Consider the following 17,457-nt stretch of genomic DNA (forward strand, 5'->3'; position numbering starts at 1 on the left):
GAAGGCGTAAGGCCAGCTTTTACCAGGATAAAAGTTGAAAAAAGTTTCTTAAAAATTTTTTCCCACTGATTTATCATTTAAAAATACTTTAAAGAAAGGTAAGTTCATTTTTAGCCCTGTTAAAAACTTTAATTATTTTTTTCAAAAATGTAGATTTTTGTTTAAAATAGTTAATTTATGTAATTTCAAGTCATTTTAAAAATGTGATTTAAAAAAAAAATTATTTGAAGTTTTACTATGTTTTGGGGGTGATCTCCATTCATATATTTGACAGGTCTTCCTGTCAAATGTATGAAGGGAGATTCCCTTCTCTGATTGGCTCCCCATGGCCCACTGATCCCAGGGACGCTGCGAACTACCTGCACCTCTGGGATACGTGGGCCCCGCGCACCGACAGTTTGGAGAGGCCCAGCAGCGGAACTGTGCGCCTCCCGGGAGCCCTCAGGTAAGGGCGCAGATTTTTCCAGATCGCAGCCCTCCGCCCGCGGGAGGCCTGCGATTGGAAAATCTGGGCCATCATGTTTGTTTTTTGACATTTTTTTATTTGTGTAACAGGAGCTCACGATTCACAATAATTGTTTACGAACTGATCATTGGAGAACTTTTCAAAAAGCTGTTTCAGCAAATAGCAGGCAGAGACTAAAAAGTTCAATTTTCAATCTCCTCAACAGCACTGATGAAGTGTGCACACACTCCAAGGGCATCCATGGCTCAGTGTCAGCACGCTTGCCTCTGAGTCAGAAGGCTCTGGGCTCAAGACACACTCCAGGAACTTGAGCTCATAATCTAGGCTAACTCTTCAGTGCTGTACTGAGAGATTTACCATTTTGTTGTACACAGCACACACAGGAAATCATCCCGCAAAGTGTTTGGGGATGAAATTTGTCTTGGGCGATAGCGAAGAATGGGCGATTTATTTTTACACCTTGCCCAAGACCAATTGCCCCCATCCCATTGTCTATTTTAAGAAATATGGTAAAGGTGGATACTCAATGTGGGGAAGATTTGGTCACATTCCAATTAGATAAAACTTGAATCCGATATCAAAAAAGTTTGTTTTTGAATGTGGCATGCTCCTATCTTCTATCTTCTATGTTTAATAGAAAGCAATCAAGCAATTCCAGTAATTCACTTACTTTTCCATAGGATCCCTGACCCAGCACTTTGAGCAATTCAAACTGAGAGGGGTCTGCTTTTTCAAAACCTTCCTTCACATGGTTACTGATGTCTATTTCTTTCACAATACCTTCATCCTGCATGGAAATAGTTACACAAAAGATTACATTAGATGGAGACCCCACAAAACAGCAATAAACCATACATTCTGCACATGATTTTTTTAACCCACATTGACCCATTAGGACACTGGAGCAATATTTTCATACAAGCACCTTGGAATCATTATATTCTAAGAACATGAGAAATAGGAGCAGGCGTAGACCATTTGGCCCCTCGAGCCTGCTCCGCCATTCAATGAGATCGTCGCTGATTTTCTACCTCAACTCCACTTTCCTGCACTATCCCCATATCCCTTGATTCCCTTAATATCCAAAAATCTATTGATCTCTGTCTTGAATATGCTCAATGACTGAGCCTCCACAGCCCTCTGGGATAGAGAATTCCAAAGATTCACAACCCTTTGACTGAAGAAATTTCTCTTCATCTCAGTCCTAAATGGCCGACCCCTTATTCTGAGAATGTGACCCCTGCCAGTGGAAACATCCTCCCTGCATCTACCCTGTCAAGCCCTGTTAGAATTTTAGATGTTTCAATGAGATCACCTCTCATTCTTCTAAACTACAGGGAATATAGGCCTAGTCTACTCAATCTCTCCTCAGAGGACAACCCGATGGGCTGAATGGCATCCTTCTGTGTCCTAATTTTTCTATGATTCTATGATTCTAATCCCCCATCCATCTAAAGCAAGTATATCATTCCTTAAGTAAGGAGACCAAAACTGTACACAATACTCCAGGTGTGGTCTCACCAGGGCACTATATAATTGCAGTAAGACTTCTTTGCTCTTATACTCAAATCCTCTTGTAATAAAGGCCAACATACCATTTGCTTTCCTAATTGCTTGCTGTACCTGCATGTTAATTTCTGCAATTTGTGTACAAGGACACACAGGCCCCTCTGAATACCAACATTTCTCAATCTCTCACCATTTAAAAAATATTCTGCTTTTCTATTTTTCCTACCTGTGGTGATTATTCTTTATGTTAGTAAGAAGTATTGTGATTGGTTGTTTGTTTCCTGCCTTGGGATATATGCTGTAATCTCATTGGTAGTTGATGTCATGTGATTTGTGGTGGCCATCTTAAATTCAGTTCTTTCTAGCTTTGGTTGGGACTGGGTGTGGAAAGATGTGCTACAGGATTTTAAAGTTAATAAAGCCTAGATTAGAAAGGCAAATCTATTCTTTATTTCACTACCAAAGTAGATAACTTCACAATTCTCCACATTATATTCCATCTGCCATGTTCTTGCCCACTCATTTAACCAGTCTATATCCCTTTGCAGCCTCTTTGCATCCTCCTCACAACTTACTTTCCCACCCAGCTTTGTATTGTCAGCAAACTTGGATACATTATACTCGGTCCCCTCATCTAAGTCATTAATATAGTTTGTAAATAGCGGCAACCCAAGCACTGATCCTTGCGGTACCCCACTAGTTACAGCCTGCTAATCCGAAAATGACCTGTTTATTCCTACTCTCTGTTTTCTGTCCGTTAACCAATCCTCAATCCATGCTAATATATTACCCACAATCCCATGAGCGCTAATTTTGTGTAATAACCTTTTGTGTGACACCTTATTGAATGCTTTTTGAAAATCCAAATACACCACATCCACTGGTTCCCCCTTATCTAGCCTGTGAGTTACAACCTCAAATAGCTCTAGTAGATTTGTCAAACATGATTTCCCTTTCAAAAATCTGTGTTGACTCTGCCCAATAGTATTATGATTTTCTAAGTGCCCTGTTACCATGTCCCTACTAATAGATTCTAACATTTTCCCTACTACTGATGTCAGACTAACTGGTCTATTGTCACTCTCCTTCTTTTCTTGAATAGCAGAGTTACATTTGCTACCTTCCAAGCTGCGGGATCTTTCTAGAACCTAGAGAATTCTGGAAGATCAAAACAAATGCATTCACTATCTTTGTAGCCAGTTCTTTTTATGATGTAAGCCATCAGGTCCAGGGGATTTGTCAGTTTTTAGTCCTATTAATTTCTCCAGTACTATTTCTTTACTAATACTAATTTCTTTAAGTTTCTCATTCTCACTGGACTCTTGGTTCCCCACTATTTCTGGAATTGTTTTGTGTGTCTTCTTCCATGAAGACAAATACAAAGTATTTGTTTAATGTATCTGCCATTTCCTTATTCCCCATTATAATTTCTCCTGTCTCTGCCTGTAAGAAACCCACAATTACATACCTATAGAAGCTTTTGCAATCTGTTTTTATGTTCCCTACTAGTTTACTCTCATATTCTACTTTCTATCAATCTCTTGGACCTCCTTTGCTAAATTCTAAAATCCTTCCAATCCTAAGGCTTACTATTCTTTTTGGCAACATTATAAGCCTCTTTCATTAATCTAATACAGTACTATCTTTAACTTCTCTTGTTAGCCACGATTGGACCATTTTTCCAGTAGGGATTTTATTCTTTTATATTTGTTGTAAATTATGAATTATTTCTTTAAATGTTTGCCATTGCTTATCTACCATCATATATTTTAATCTAGTTTCCCAAACTACCTTAGCCAACTCACCTCTCATATCTACATAGTTTGCTTTGTTCAGATTTAAGACCCTAGTTTCGGTCTTAACTAAATCACTTTCAAACTCAATTTAAAATTCTATTATATTATGATCACTGCTCCCCAGAGGCTCCTTTAGTAGAGGTTATTAATTAACCCTGTCTCATTGCACAATACTAGATCTAAAGTAACCTGTTCCCTAGTTGATTCTTCGACATACTGATCTAGAAAACTATCTTGAATGCATTCCATGAACTTGTCCTCTGCACTATTACTGCAAATTTGGTTTGCCCAGTATATATGAAAATTCAAGTATATATGAAAATTCAAGTCCCCATGAGTATTGTGTTACCCTTGTTACATGCCCCTCCTGATTTATACTGTGCTCGACACTACAACTACTGTTAGGGGGCCTATAAACTACTCCCACCAGTGTTTTCTGCCCCTTGTTGTTTCTTAGCTCCACCCAAAGTGATTCTACATTTTGTTTTTTCTGAGCTAAGATCCTTTAGCTCTACTGCCTTTATCCCATTCTTTATTATTTCTTCTAAAAGTCAAGTTTCCTAGAATATTTAGTTCCCAACCTTGGTCACTCTGCAACCACGTCTTCATAATGGCTATTAAATCAAATCCATTTATTTCTATCTGTACTATTAATTCATCTATTTTGTTGTGAATGCTTCATGTATTTAGATATGGTGCCTTTAGTTTTAATTTTTTTCTATTTTTCCCTGATGTCAACATAATCACTGATGGCCTATTACCTTTGTTAAGCTCTCTGTCCCTTCCTGACCCACTCTGCTTATTTTTACCCAAATCACTACTCTGCTCTACAGCCTTGACATTTCTCTTACTGCTTTTGAATTTACCCTTTCCTGAATCCTCCCACACCATCCCCCAACCCCCCCACCTTTCTGGTGTGCTAAGAACCATGTCTAGAAATAATTTATTAGTAAAAGTTGAAATGTATCAGTGAAGATTGGTTTATGTTGCCCATTTACACCTGTGTGTTCACAAGTGATTGTGACCTCAGCCTTTCAGTGAACTAAAAAAATCGGAAGTTACATGACCAAGGTCCTAGTATCTTGTAAACATAGACTAGGGTGAGTGAAATCCAGTCCAATAATGGTTTTTATTGAGCTCAGTGAAGTTCACATGCTGCCTTAGGCTGTGGAATAGTACAGGTTACAATACATGGCACTTACATACAGTGAGGGTCGTATAGAGCTTAGAATATTTTGTTCGCAGTGAGTATTGAAGGTTGTCAGTCAGAGGTCTATAAATTGGATTGTGCCTGAATTGAGGTATGATCCGCTTGCAGCACACGTGCCTAATGAGGCCAGTGGCAGGACCACGACAAATTGGTCCGCTGGTCTCATTTGTTCACTACCGGCAATCTGTGGACGCTAGTCACAGCCCCAGAGGCAACTCGCCAGTCACGGGGACTGCAAGGTTGGCCAGCCTCCCGCTTACCGAGGACCTAAGGTGAGCCCAGCGGGGGGGCAATCAGGAGGGGGCGAGTGGCAACTGGCATCAGCTCGCAGTTTTGATGTAGAGCCAGGAGAAACTTACTTTTGGGTGGCGGCATTCAGCAGTGCCTTTAAGGACTGCTGGTTAGGTGGCATGTAGATTAGGTAATCCTGAGTGTACTAGGCCCGAAACAGGATCAAAGACATTGGGAATATTTCGCTACTCCTACACATTGCCTGACGACTGACAAACACAATCACATATCGATTCACATACAAAACATTGTCCAACATTACCATTGTTTTTTTTTATCAGCGACAAAGACATTTCCAGTTTACCAAAGACATTTCACCTCACTTTTGAAAGTTTTTTTTACATTTACTGGGCCGTTTTTTGCGACCCCTACGGGTGTGTACGAGGTGTGTATGTGCCCGTAGGGGCCGCGCAAGTTCCGGGTTTAGGCAAGCGAAGCCTATGTGTTAGCGACAGTAACTGGAAATGGGCCTGTGCAGGTGGAGAGTTGTGCTATTTCCCCAACTTCCACCCGCTGACTACCCGTGAAATTGTTGCGCCTGGTAAAAGCAGGTGTAAGGCCTGCTTTTACCAGCAAAAGAGTTTTAAAAAATAGATAAATAAAATTTTATCGCTCTTTTATATATTAAAAACCCTGTCCAATAAGGTAAATTTATTTTTAGCCCCGTTAAAACATATTTAAAAAGTTTCAAAAAGTTAAATTTTCATTTAAAATATTTAATGAGATGGCATTTTAAATCATTTTAAATATGTAATTTTTTAATGTATTTCATGTGTTCGTGTATTTTTTAAGTGATCCCCATTCATACTTATGGAAGTGTGTAAGGATCGCAAGTCTCCATATCTCCTGAGCCACCAAGTAAATGAGTAGATTTTTTACAGGTCGGGGGCATCCACCCACGGGAAGCCTCCGATCGCAAATTTTGGGCCAATGACTACATTATAAGGATGATTCCACAATCAAGCACTCGTGGGTTGTGGGGAGCAGGGAAAATATCTCAGAGAATCACATGTGCCCATTTGTAGAAGATTTTTTTCCCCTCTTTCCGATTTCCAGTTGCTGTCGCTAACACATAGGTCAAGACTTTGCTGTAGCAGGACATCTAATGGTGTCTGCCATTAGTTATACTTTCCTTTGCATGTTTAAGCTTTTACAATTTTTGCGTTGGTGAAAGTGTGAACTGATAACAGTGCAGCAAAGGAAACCGGGCATCTGGGACCTGAGTGAAACCGGGACCTGAGGGAAACTGGGCATCTGGGACCTGAGTGAAACCGGGCAACTGGGACCTGAGGGAAACCAGACATCTGGGACCTGAGGGAAACCGGGCATTTGGGACCTGAGAGAAACCAGGCATCTGGGACCTGAGTGAAACCGGGCATCTGGGACCTGAGGGAAACAGGGCATAGAAACATATAGAAACATAGAAGATCGGAGCAGGAGTAGGACATTCGGCCCTTCGAGCCTGCTCCGCCATTCAACGAGATCATGGCTGATCATCCAAACCCTAGCACCCGGTCCCTACACCAACAGCCATTCCACCCAAGCCCTATCCCCGTAACCCCGTAACCCCACGTATTTAATCCCCCCTAACACTAAGGGCCAATTTTTTTATCATGGCCAATCAACCTAACCTGCACATCTTTGGACTGTGGGAGGAAACCGGAGCACCCGGAGGAAACCCACGCAAACACGGGGAGAATGTGCAAACTCCACACAGACAGTCACCCGGGACCTGAGGGAAACTGGGCATCTGGGACCTGAGGGAAACTGGGCATCTGGGACCTGAGGGAAACCAGACATCTCGGACCTGAGGGAAACTGGGCATCTGGGACCTGAGGGAAACCGGGCATCTGGGACCTGAGGGAAACCTGACATCTGGGACCTGAGAGAAACAGGGCATCTGGGACCCGAGGGAAACCAGGCATCTGGGACCTGAGGGAAACCGGGCACCTGGGACCCGAGGGAAACCGGGCATCTGGGACCTGAGGGAAACCAGACATCTGGGACCTGAGGGAAACCAGACATCTGGGACCTGAGGGAAACCAGACATCTGGGACCTGAGGGAAACCAGATATCTGGGACCTGAGGGAAACCAGGCATCTGGGACCTGAGGAAAACCAGGCACCTGGGACCTGAGAGAAACCGGGCATCTGGGACCTGAGGGAAACCGGGCATCTGGGACCTGAGGGAAACCGGACATCTGGGGCCTGAGGGAAACCGGGCACCTGGGACCTGAGGGAAACCGGGCATCTGGGACCTGAGGGAAACCGGGCATCTGGGACCTGAGGGAAACCAGACATCTGGGACCTGAGGGAAACCGGGCATCTGGGACCTGAGGGAAACAGGGCATCTGGGACCTGAGGGAAACTGGACATCTGGGACCTGAGGGAAAGACGGCATCTGGGACCTGAGGGAAACTGGACATCTGGGACCTGAGGGAGACAGGGCATCTGGGACCTGAGGGAAACCGGACATCTGGGACCTGAGGTAAGCTGGGCATCTGGGACCCGAGGGAAACCAGGCATCTGGGACCTGAGAGAAACCGGGCATCTGGGACCTGAGGGAAACCGGGCATCTGGGACCTGAGGGAAACCAGGCATCTGGGATCTGAGGGAAACCGGGCATGTGGGACCTGAGGGAAACCGGGCATCTGGGACCTGAGGGAAACCGGGCATCTGGGACCTGACGGAAACCGGGCATCTGGGACCTGAGGGAAACAGGGCATCTGGGACCTGAGGGAAATCAGACATCTGGGACCTGAGGGAAGCCGGGCATCTGGGACCTGAGGGAAGCCGGACATCTGGGACCTGAGGGAAACCGGGCATCTGGGACCTGAGAGAAACCGGGCATCTGGGACCTGAGGGAAACCGGGCATCTGGGACCTGAGGGAAACCAGGCATCTGGGATCTGAGGGAAACCGGGCATGTGGGACCTGAGGGAAACCGGGCATCTGGGACCTGAGGGAAACCGGACATCTGGGACCTGAGGGAAACCGGGCACCTGGGACCTGAGGGAAACAGGGCATCTGGGACCTGAGGGAAACTGGACATCTGGGACCTGAGGGAAAGACGGCATCTGGGACCTGAGGGAAACTGGACATCTGGGACCTGAGGGAAACAGGGCATCTGGGACCTGAGGGAAACCGGACATCTGGGACCTGAGGTAAGCTGGGCATCTGGGACCCGAGGGAAACCAGACATCTGGGACCTGAGGGAAACCGGGCATCTGGGACCTGAGGGAAACCGGGCATCTGGGACCTGAGGGAAACAGGGCATCTGGGACCTGAGGGAAACCAGACATCTGGGACCTGAGGGAAGCCGGGCATCTGGGACCTGAGGGAAGCCGGACATCTGGGACCTGAGGGAAACCGGGCATCTGGGACCTGAGAGAAACCGGGCATCTGGGACCTGAGGGAAACCGGGCATCTGGGACCTGAGGGAAACTGGGCATCTGGGACCTGAGGGAAACCGGGCATCTGGGACCTGAGGGAAACCGGGCATCTGGGACCTGAGGGAAACCGGGCATCTGGGACCTGAGGGAAACCGAACATCTGTGACCTGAGGGAAACCGGACATCTGCGACCTGAGGGAAACCGGGCATCTGGGACCTGAGCGAAACCGGGCATCTGGGACCTGAGGGAAACCGGACATCTGGGACCTGAGGGAAACCGTGCATCTGGGACCTGAGGGAAACCGGGCACCTGGGACCTGAGGGAAACCGGACATCTGGGGCCTGAGAGAAACTGGACATCTGGGACCTGAGGGAAACCGGACATCTGGGGCCTGAGAGAAACTGGACATCTGGGACCTGAGGGAAACTGGGCATCTGGGACCTGAGGGAAACCGGACATCTGGAGCCTGAGAGAAACTGGACATCTGGGACCTGATGGAAACTGGACATCTGGGACCTGAGGGAAACCGGACATCTGGGGCCTGAGAGAAACTGGACATCTGGGACCTGAGGGAAACCGGGCACCTGGGACCTGAGGGAAACCGGACATCTGGGACCTGAGGGAAACTGGGCACCTGGGACCTGAGGGAAACCGGGCATCTGGGACCTGAGAGAAACCGGACATCTGGGATCTGAGGGAACCGGACATCTGGGACCTGAGGGAACCGGACATCTGGGGCCTGAGAGAAACTGGACATCTGGGACCTGAGGGAAACCGGACATCTGGGACCTGAGGGAAACCGGGCACCTGGGACCTGAGGGAAACCGGGCATCTGGGACCTGAGGGAAACCGGACATCTGGGACCTGAGGGAAACCGGGCACCTGGGACCTGAGGGAAACCGGACATCTGGGACCTGAGGGAAACCGGACATCTGGGACCTGAGGGAAACCGGACATCTGGGACCTGAGGGAAACCGGACATCTGGGACCTGAGGGAAACCGGACATCTGGGACCTGAGGGAAACCGGGCATCTGGGACCTGAGGGAAGCTGGGCATCTGGGACCTGAGGGAAACCGGGCATCTGGGACCTGAGGGAAACCGGACATCTGGGACCTGAGGGAAACTGGACATCTGGGACCTGAGGGAAACCGGACAGCTGGGGCCTGAGGGAAACCGGACATCTGGGACCTGAGGGAAACCAGACATCTGGGACCTGAGGGAAACCAGACATCTGGGACCTGAGGGAAACCGGACATCTGGGACATGAGGGAAACCGGACATCTGGGACCTGAGGGAAACCGGACATCTGGGACCTGAGGGAAACCGGACATCTGGGACCTGAGGGAAACCGGGCACCTGGGACCTAATGGAAACTGCACATCTGGGACCTGAGGGAAAAAGGGCATCTGGGACCTGAGGGAAACCGGACATCTGGGAGCTGAGGGAAACTGGACATCTGGGGCCTGAGGGAAACCAGGCATCTGGGAGCTGAGGGAAACCGGGCATCTGCGACCTGAGGGAAACTGGGCATCTGGGACCTGAGGGAAACTCGACATCTGGGACCTGAGGGAAACCGGGCATCTGGGACCTGAGGGAAACCGGACATCTGGGACCTGAGGGAAACCGGGCAACTGGGACCTGAGGGAAACCGGGCATCTGGGACCTGAGGGAAACCGGACATCTGGGACCTGAGGGAAACCGGGCAACTGGGACCTGAGGGAAACCGGGCATCTTGGACCTGAGGGAAACCGGACATCTGGGACCTCAGAGAAACCGGGCATCTGGGACCTGAGGGAAACCGGGCATCTGGGACCTAAGGGGAGCCAGGTATCTGGGACCTGAGGGAAACCGGACATCTGGGACCTGAGGGAAACCGGACAGCTGGGACCTGAGCGAAACCAGACATCTGGGACCTGAGAGAAACCGGGCATCTGGGACCTGAGGGAAACCGGGCATCTGGGACCTGAGGGAAACTGGGCATCTGGGATCTGAGCGAAAGCAGACATCTGGGACCTGAGGGAAACCGGACATCTGGGACCTGAGGGAAACTGGACATCTGGGACCTGAGGGAAACCGGACATCTGTGACCTGAGGGAAACCGGGCATCTGGGACCTGAGGGAAACCGGACAACTGGGACCTGAGGGAAAACAGACATCTGGGACCTGAGGGAAACCGGGCATCTGGGACCTGAGGGAAACCGGGCATCTGGGACCTGAGGGAAACCGGGCATCTGGGACCTGAGGGAAACCGGACATCTGGGACCTGAGGGAAACCGGACATCTGGGACCTGAGGGAAACCGGGCACCTGGGACCTGAGGGAAACCGGGCATCTGGGACCAGAGGGAAACCGGACATCTGGGGCCTGAGGGAAACCGAGCATCTGGGACCTGAGGGAAACCAGGCATCTGGGACCTGAGGGAAACTGGGCATCTGGGACCTGAGGGAAACCAGGCATCTGGGACCTGAGAGAAACCGGACATCTGGGACCTGAAGGAAACCGGGCATCTGGGACCTGAGGGAACCAGACATCTGGGACCTGAGATAAACCGGGCACCTGGGACCTGAGGGAACCGGGCATCTGGGACCTGAGGGAAACCAGACATCTGGGACCTGAGATAAACCGGACATCTGGGACCTGAGGGAAACCGGACACCTGGGACCTGAGGGAACCGGGCATCTGGGACCTGAGGGAAACCAGACATCTGGGACCTGAGGGAAACCGGGCATCTGGGACCTGAGGGAAACCGGGCACCTGGGCCCTGAGGGAAACCGGACATCTGGGACCTGAGGGAAACCGGACATCTGGGACCTGAGGGAAACTGGACATCTGGGACCTGAGGGAAACCGGACATCTGGGACCTGAGGGAAACCGGACATCTGGGACCTGAGCGAAACCAGACATCTGGGACCTGAGAGAAACCGGGCATCTGGGACCTGAGGGAAACCGGGCATCTGGGACCTGAGGGAAACCGGGCATCTGTGACCTGAGTGAAAGCAGACATCTGGGACCTGAGGGAAACCGGACATCTGGGACCTGAGGGAAACTGGACATCTGGGACCTGAGGGAAACTGGACATCTGTGACCTGAGGGAAACCGGGCATCTGGGACCTGAGGGAAACCGGACATCTGGGACCTGAGGGAAAACAGACAGCTGGGACCTGAGGGAAACCGGACATCTGGGACCTGAGGGAAACCGGGCATCTGGGACCTGAGGGAAGCTGGGCATCTGGGACCTGAGGGAATCCGGGCATCTGGGACCTGAGGGAAACCGGACATCTGGGACCTGAGGGAAACCGGACATCTGGGGCCTGAGGGAAATCGGGCATCTGGGACCTGAGGGAAACCGGACAGCTGGGGCCTGAGGGAAACCGGACATCTGGGACCTGAGGGAAACCGGACATCTGGGACCTGAGGGAAACCGGACATCTGGGACCTGAGGGAAACCGGACATCTGGGACATGAGGGAAACCGGACATCTGGGACCTGAGGGAAACCAGGCATCTGGGACCTGAGGGAAACCGGACATCTGGGACCTGAGGGAAAGCGGGCACCTGGGACCTGAGGGAAACTGCACATCTGGGACCTGAGGGAAAAAGGGCATCTGGGACCTGAGGGAAACCGGACATCTGGGGCCTGAGGGAAACCGAGCATCTGCGACCTGAGGGAAACCAGGCATCTGGGACCTGAGGGAAACCAGATATCTGGGACCTGAGGGAAACCAGGCATCTGGGACCTGAGGGAAACCGGGCATCTGCGACCTGAGGGAAACTGGACATCTGGGACCTGAGGGAAACTGGGCATCTGGGACCTGAGGGAAACCGGGCATCTGGGACCTGAGGGAAACCGGGCATCTGGGACCTGAGGGAAACCGGACATCTGGGACCTGAGGGAAACCGGACATCTGGGACCTGAGGGAAACCGGGCATCTGGGACCTGAGGGAAACCGGACATCTGGGACCAGAGGGAAACCGGACATCTGGGGCCTGAGGGAAACCGAGCATCTGGGACCTGAGGGAAACCAGGCATCTGGGACCTGAGGGAAACTGGGCATCTGGGACCTGAGGGAAACCGGGCATCTGGGACCTGAGAGAAACCGGACATCTGGGACCTGAGGGAAACCGGGCATCTGGGACCTGAGGGAACCAGACATCTGGGACCTGAGATAAACCGGGCACCTGGGACCTGAGGGAACCGGGCATCTGGGACCTGAGGGAAACCGGACACCTGGGACCTGAGGGAACCGGGCATCTGGGACCTGAGGGAAACCAGACATCTGGGACCTGAGGGAAACCGGGCATCTGGGACCTGAGGGAAACCGGGCACCTGGGACCTGAGGGAAACCGGACATCTGGGACCTGAGGGAAACTGGACATCTGGGACCTGAGGGAAACCGGACATCTGGGACCTGAGGGAAACCGGACATCTAGGACCTGAGGGAAACCGGGCACCTGGGACCTGAGAGAAACCGGGCATCTGGGACCTGAGGGAAGCCGGACATCTAGGACCTGAGGGAAACCGGGCACCTGGGACCTGAGAGAAACCGGGCATCTGGGACCTGAGGGAAGCCGGGCATCTGGGACCTGAGGGAAACCGGACATCTGGGACCTGAGGGAAACTGGACATCTGGGACCTGAGGGAAACCGTACATCTGGGACCTGAGGGAAACTGGGCATCTGGGACCTGAGGGAAACCGGGCATCTTGGACCTGCGGGAAACTGGGCATCTGGGACCTGAGGGAAACCGGACATCTGGGACCTGAGGGAAACCGGACATCTGGGACCTGAGGGAAACCGGACATCTTGGACCTGAGGGAAACCGGGCATCTGGGACCTGAGGGAAACCGGGCATCTGGGACCTGAGGGAAACTGTGCATCTGGGACCTGAGGGAAACCGGACATCTGGGACCTGAGGGAAACCGGACATCTGGGACCTGAGGGAAACCGGACATCTGGGACCTGAGGGAAACCGGGCATCTTGGACCTGAGAGAAACCGGGCATCTGGGACCTGAGGGAAACCGGGCATCTGGGACCTGAGGGAAACCAGACATCTGGGACCTGAGGAAAACCGGACATCTGGGACCTGAGGGAAACCGGGCATCTTGGACCTGAGAGAAACCGGACATCTGGGACCTGAGGGAAACCGGACATCTGGGACCTGAGGGAAACCGGGCATCTGGGACCTGAGGGAAACCAGATATCTGGGACCTGAGGGAAACCGGGCATCTGGGACCTGAGGGAAACCGGACATCTGGGACCTGAGGGAAACGGGACATCTGGGACCTGAGGGAAACCGGACATCTGTGAACTGAGGGAAACCGGGCATCTGGGACCTGAGGGAAACCGGACATCTGGGACCTGAGGGAAACCGGGCATCTGGGACCTGAGGGAAACCGGACATCTGGGACCTGAGGGAAACCGGACATCTGGGACCTGAGGGAAACCGGACATCTGGGACCTGAGGGAAACCGGACATCTGGGACCTGAGGGAAACCGGACATCTGGGACCTGAGGGAAACCGGACATCTGGGACCTGAGGGAAACCGGGCATCTGGGACCTGAGGGAAACCAGGCATCTGGGACCTGAGGGAACAGGATAAGCGACTGTGTATCTCCTTAACCAATAAGCTGAAAAGATTGTGAAATTAACAGTGTAAATCAGAGTGGATGAATTTGATGCCAAATCAGGTAGAGAAAGAGAAATATAGAGAAGAAAAGAAAGATTGGAGTCAGAGAGAGAAATAGAGACACAAAGGAAAAGTAAATAACAAATTAAAAAATTTGAAATTTTACATTTTTAAAATCTCCAAAAACAATTCAAACCTGAAGGAATGAGACTCCACACTTGTAATAGTTAATTTTCAGTGCCAGAGAGGTTGTGTAACTAATTAAAAGTTATGTAGTTAAAAGGGTACTTAGATTGAAATGGCAAGACTTTCTGTGGGAAGTTTAGTTTGTACCTACCGCGCAAATACAGCAACTTCACACTATTCAATGTAACTCAATGGCAAGGCAGACAGCGAGATGTCATTTTCACGAAGCTAACAGTAGAGCAGTACCATTGGGACAGAAACTTTTGGATATTTGCGTTTAATCGCACATCTGCCCCTCGTCTGAAGTTGCTGTACCATTTGTGCATAAATAACGGTGATCCCCATTAGCCTTATCGTTATTTTGAGAGCAAAATCTCGCCCATACAAACCAGAGCAAATCTCCCTGTCGTGTTTACAATGTCACTCACACAGAAAGATCAAAGGAAATCTCTCTATGTTTATATTTTTGCCCTTAGTTTGGGTACATGTATTCTAAATTTGTATTTTTTTGTGATATATACATACATATACATATATATATTATAGTGAAGATGTGTGTTTGTGTTATTTTTGTCCATGGGTCCCTGAGCAGAGTCCACTGTCAGGGATCAGAAGAAACAGTCAGGCACCCTGGCAAGCAAATACTTCCCATAATTAAGCAGACTTGTGATTATGAGTAGGGAAAAGGAACTCAAATCTCATTAGAAATGCAACATTTATTTCATGCTCTGGAGATACCAATGTTAAAAGGATAGCCAAATTTAAAGGTGCTACGTATGTATGCTTGTGTGTGTGGTGTGTGTGATTTCTTAGTTGAAGTTATAAAAAAATCTCAATTTAAAAAGCCTGTTGTATTTTGTTGTACTGAGGATATCTGCGTGTTATCAGTTTCTATCTGTCACTGCTCTGCTTCACCTTAGGAAGCCATTTAGTTAGGTTCATAGATGGACATAATGGACATTCTGTCAGCTCTAACATTCACTCTTGATCATTGTACTGGGGCAGAATTCCCTGTTCATTTGGGTAAAGTGCAGCCGCAACCAAGCCAATACCATAATTGGGGAAATTTGGTAGGCACTTCCTTTACAGCATATACTTAAAAGGGGGAAATCGTGGAAGGGCGAGATTTCCACTGTACACTATGAGTAAGGAAACTGTAAAGCCATTGCTGAAAAAATAACGGCGTCAGAACGCCACATGCCATTATTAATGCGCAAATCGACCAGCAACTTCTGGTGAGGAAGAGATAACCCGTGAATTTGCTGTGTCAAGCAATGAGCAAACCACTGTCTGGATTAGGCTGCAACAGAACCACAATAAACATCTGGAGCAATGGGATGGATTCCCCCCAGAGCGATATCTGGGCTGCTGGCTGCCCAGTAATCCTGCCAGGAGGCCCTGTCTATTTTGAGGACTATGACTGATTTGAATTGGGCGGGCGGGCTGCAGCCGAAGACCAGTGGGCGGACTGCCCCAATATCAGGTGGTCCAGCCAGCCACTGGGACTGAGGAAGGTAGATCCCTTGGTGGGGGGGGGCATCTGCGGAGGGGAGGGTGCCAGAGCTGCAGCAGATCAGGCTAGGTTTGAGGTGTCAGCATTTCCTACAGAGCCGGGAACAGTAGCATGGTGAGTGGGAGCGGCACTGAGAGAGGAACAGCCAGTAAAGGGGTGAGTGAAACTTGGAGACCTTATTGTGGGTAAATGGTGAGAGATTGGGCAGCACGGTGGCATAGTGGTTAGCACTGTTGCCTCACAGCGCCAGAGACCCAGGTTCGAATCCGGCCTCGGGCGACTGTCTGTGTGGAGTTTGCACATTCTCCCCGTGTTTGCGTGGGTTTTCTCCGGGTGCTCCGGTTTCCTCCCACAGTCCAAAGATGTGCGGGTTAGGTTAATAGGCTATGATAAATTGACCCTTAGTGTTAGGGGGATTAAATAGGTGGGGTTACAGGGATAGGGTGGGATATGTGTTGGGGTTACGGGGATCAGGTGGGTTTTGTGTCGGTGCAGGCGCGATGGGCCGAAATGGCCTCTATCTGCACTGTGGGGTTTCTGTGATTCTGTGATTGTTTCTACTGGTGGGCGAATGGGGAATAAGGGAATGGAGACCAAGGATTCTCAGTGGAAGAACCAAGGGGGAAGGGAGGAGGCAGGGTCTTCAGCTGAGGGCTATTAGACTGTGGGATACTTCACCACAAGTAGTTATTGAGGTAGAGACTAAAACTTAATTTAAAAGGGAAGAGGATAAATATTTGAAAAGGAGGAATATAATCAGATCTGATGGGAAGGGGACTGATTGCATGAGAGAGCGCCAGCACCGAAAGCTGACTGGCCTCCTCCTGTGCTGTAATTTATGTAATTCTATGAATACTCGCCTTTACTGAGACTGAGCTCAGGGAGTGATTTAGAAATGTTGGTGCTGAGCTGAGTTTAGTACGATGTGCCCTGTGCAAAGTGCCCCAAATACTGAGCCCGCTGCCTTTGTGCGATCTCTCGGTTTGGTTCAGGTCGGTCTGTACTGGATGGTTTTGATGTGTGAAGCACAAGCACCGATCAGCTCGGACTGAGGTTCCCAGTTCAGAGTTGTCAACTTCACACGGAACCAGAGTCCAAACCAGAGTCCAAGGAGATAGGGAGAGATGGGGCCTGTTCAACTGGGGAGCCCAATCAAGTCTTGTGCAGTGCAGAGGATTTCTGGCTATGGTTTCATGGTGAATATCAGCCGATTATAAGATTACTACTATTTACAGGTAGGATATCGGGACATTACATTTATTGTTAACAGTTACATATAGACTCTCAGTGAGTTATCGTATTACTGTTGGTTATGAGGGTAATCTGAGTGTCACCAGTATAACTATTAGTTATCAGTGTAATTTCAGTAAGTTACCATTAGTTATTGGTGGAATCAAAATGACTCCCTCTGTTTTCACTGCAAATCGCTCCCTCACCTTCAGTTTCAACTCTTCCCTGCCCTCAGATT

General features: G+C 49.6%; 1 protein-coding gene across 3 annotated transcripts in view; it reads right to left on the bottom strand.

Moving 5' to 3' along the window:
• Window positions 1-17,457, bottom strand: part of LOC147121259 (ribosomal protein S6 kinase alpha-2) — an 823,768-nt gene that overhangs the window by 367,284 nt on the left and 439,027 nt on the right. For all 3 annotated transcript variants that reach the window (XM_085981473.1, XM_085981472.1, XM_085981470.1), the window contains exon 2: window positions 1,137-1,253. In XM_085981473.1, coding sequence (XP_085837599.1) covers window positions 1,137-1,253 — 117 coding nt within the window. The remainder of the gene's footprint in view (window positions 1-1,136; window positions 1,254-17,457) is intronic.

The sequence above is a fragment of the Somniosus microcephalus genome, chromosome 3, assembly GCF_052327205.1.
Source record: "Somniosus microcephalus isolate GS21.2 chromosome 3, FLI_Smic_1.0, whole genome shotgun sequence".
Classification (NCBI taxonomy): Eukaryota; Metazoa; Chordata; class Chondrichthyes; order Squaliformes; family Somniosidae; genus Somniosus; species Somniosus microcephalus.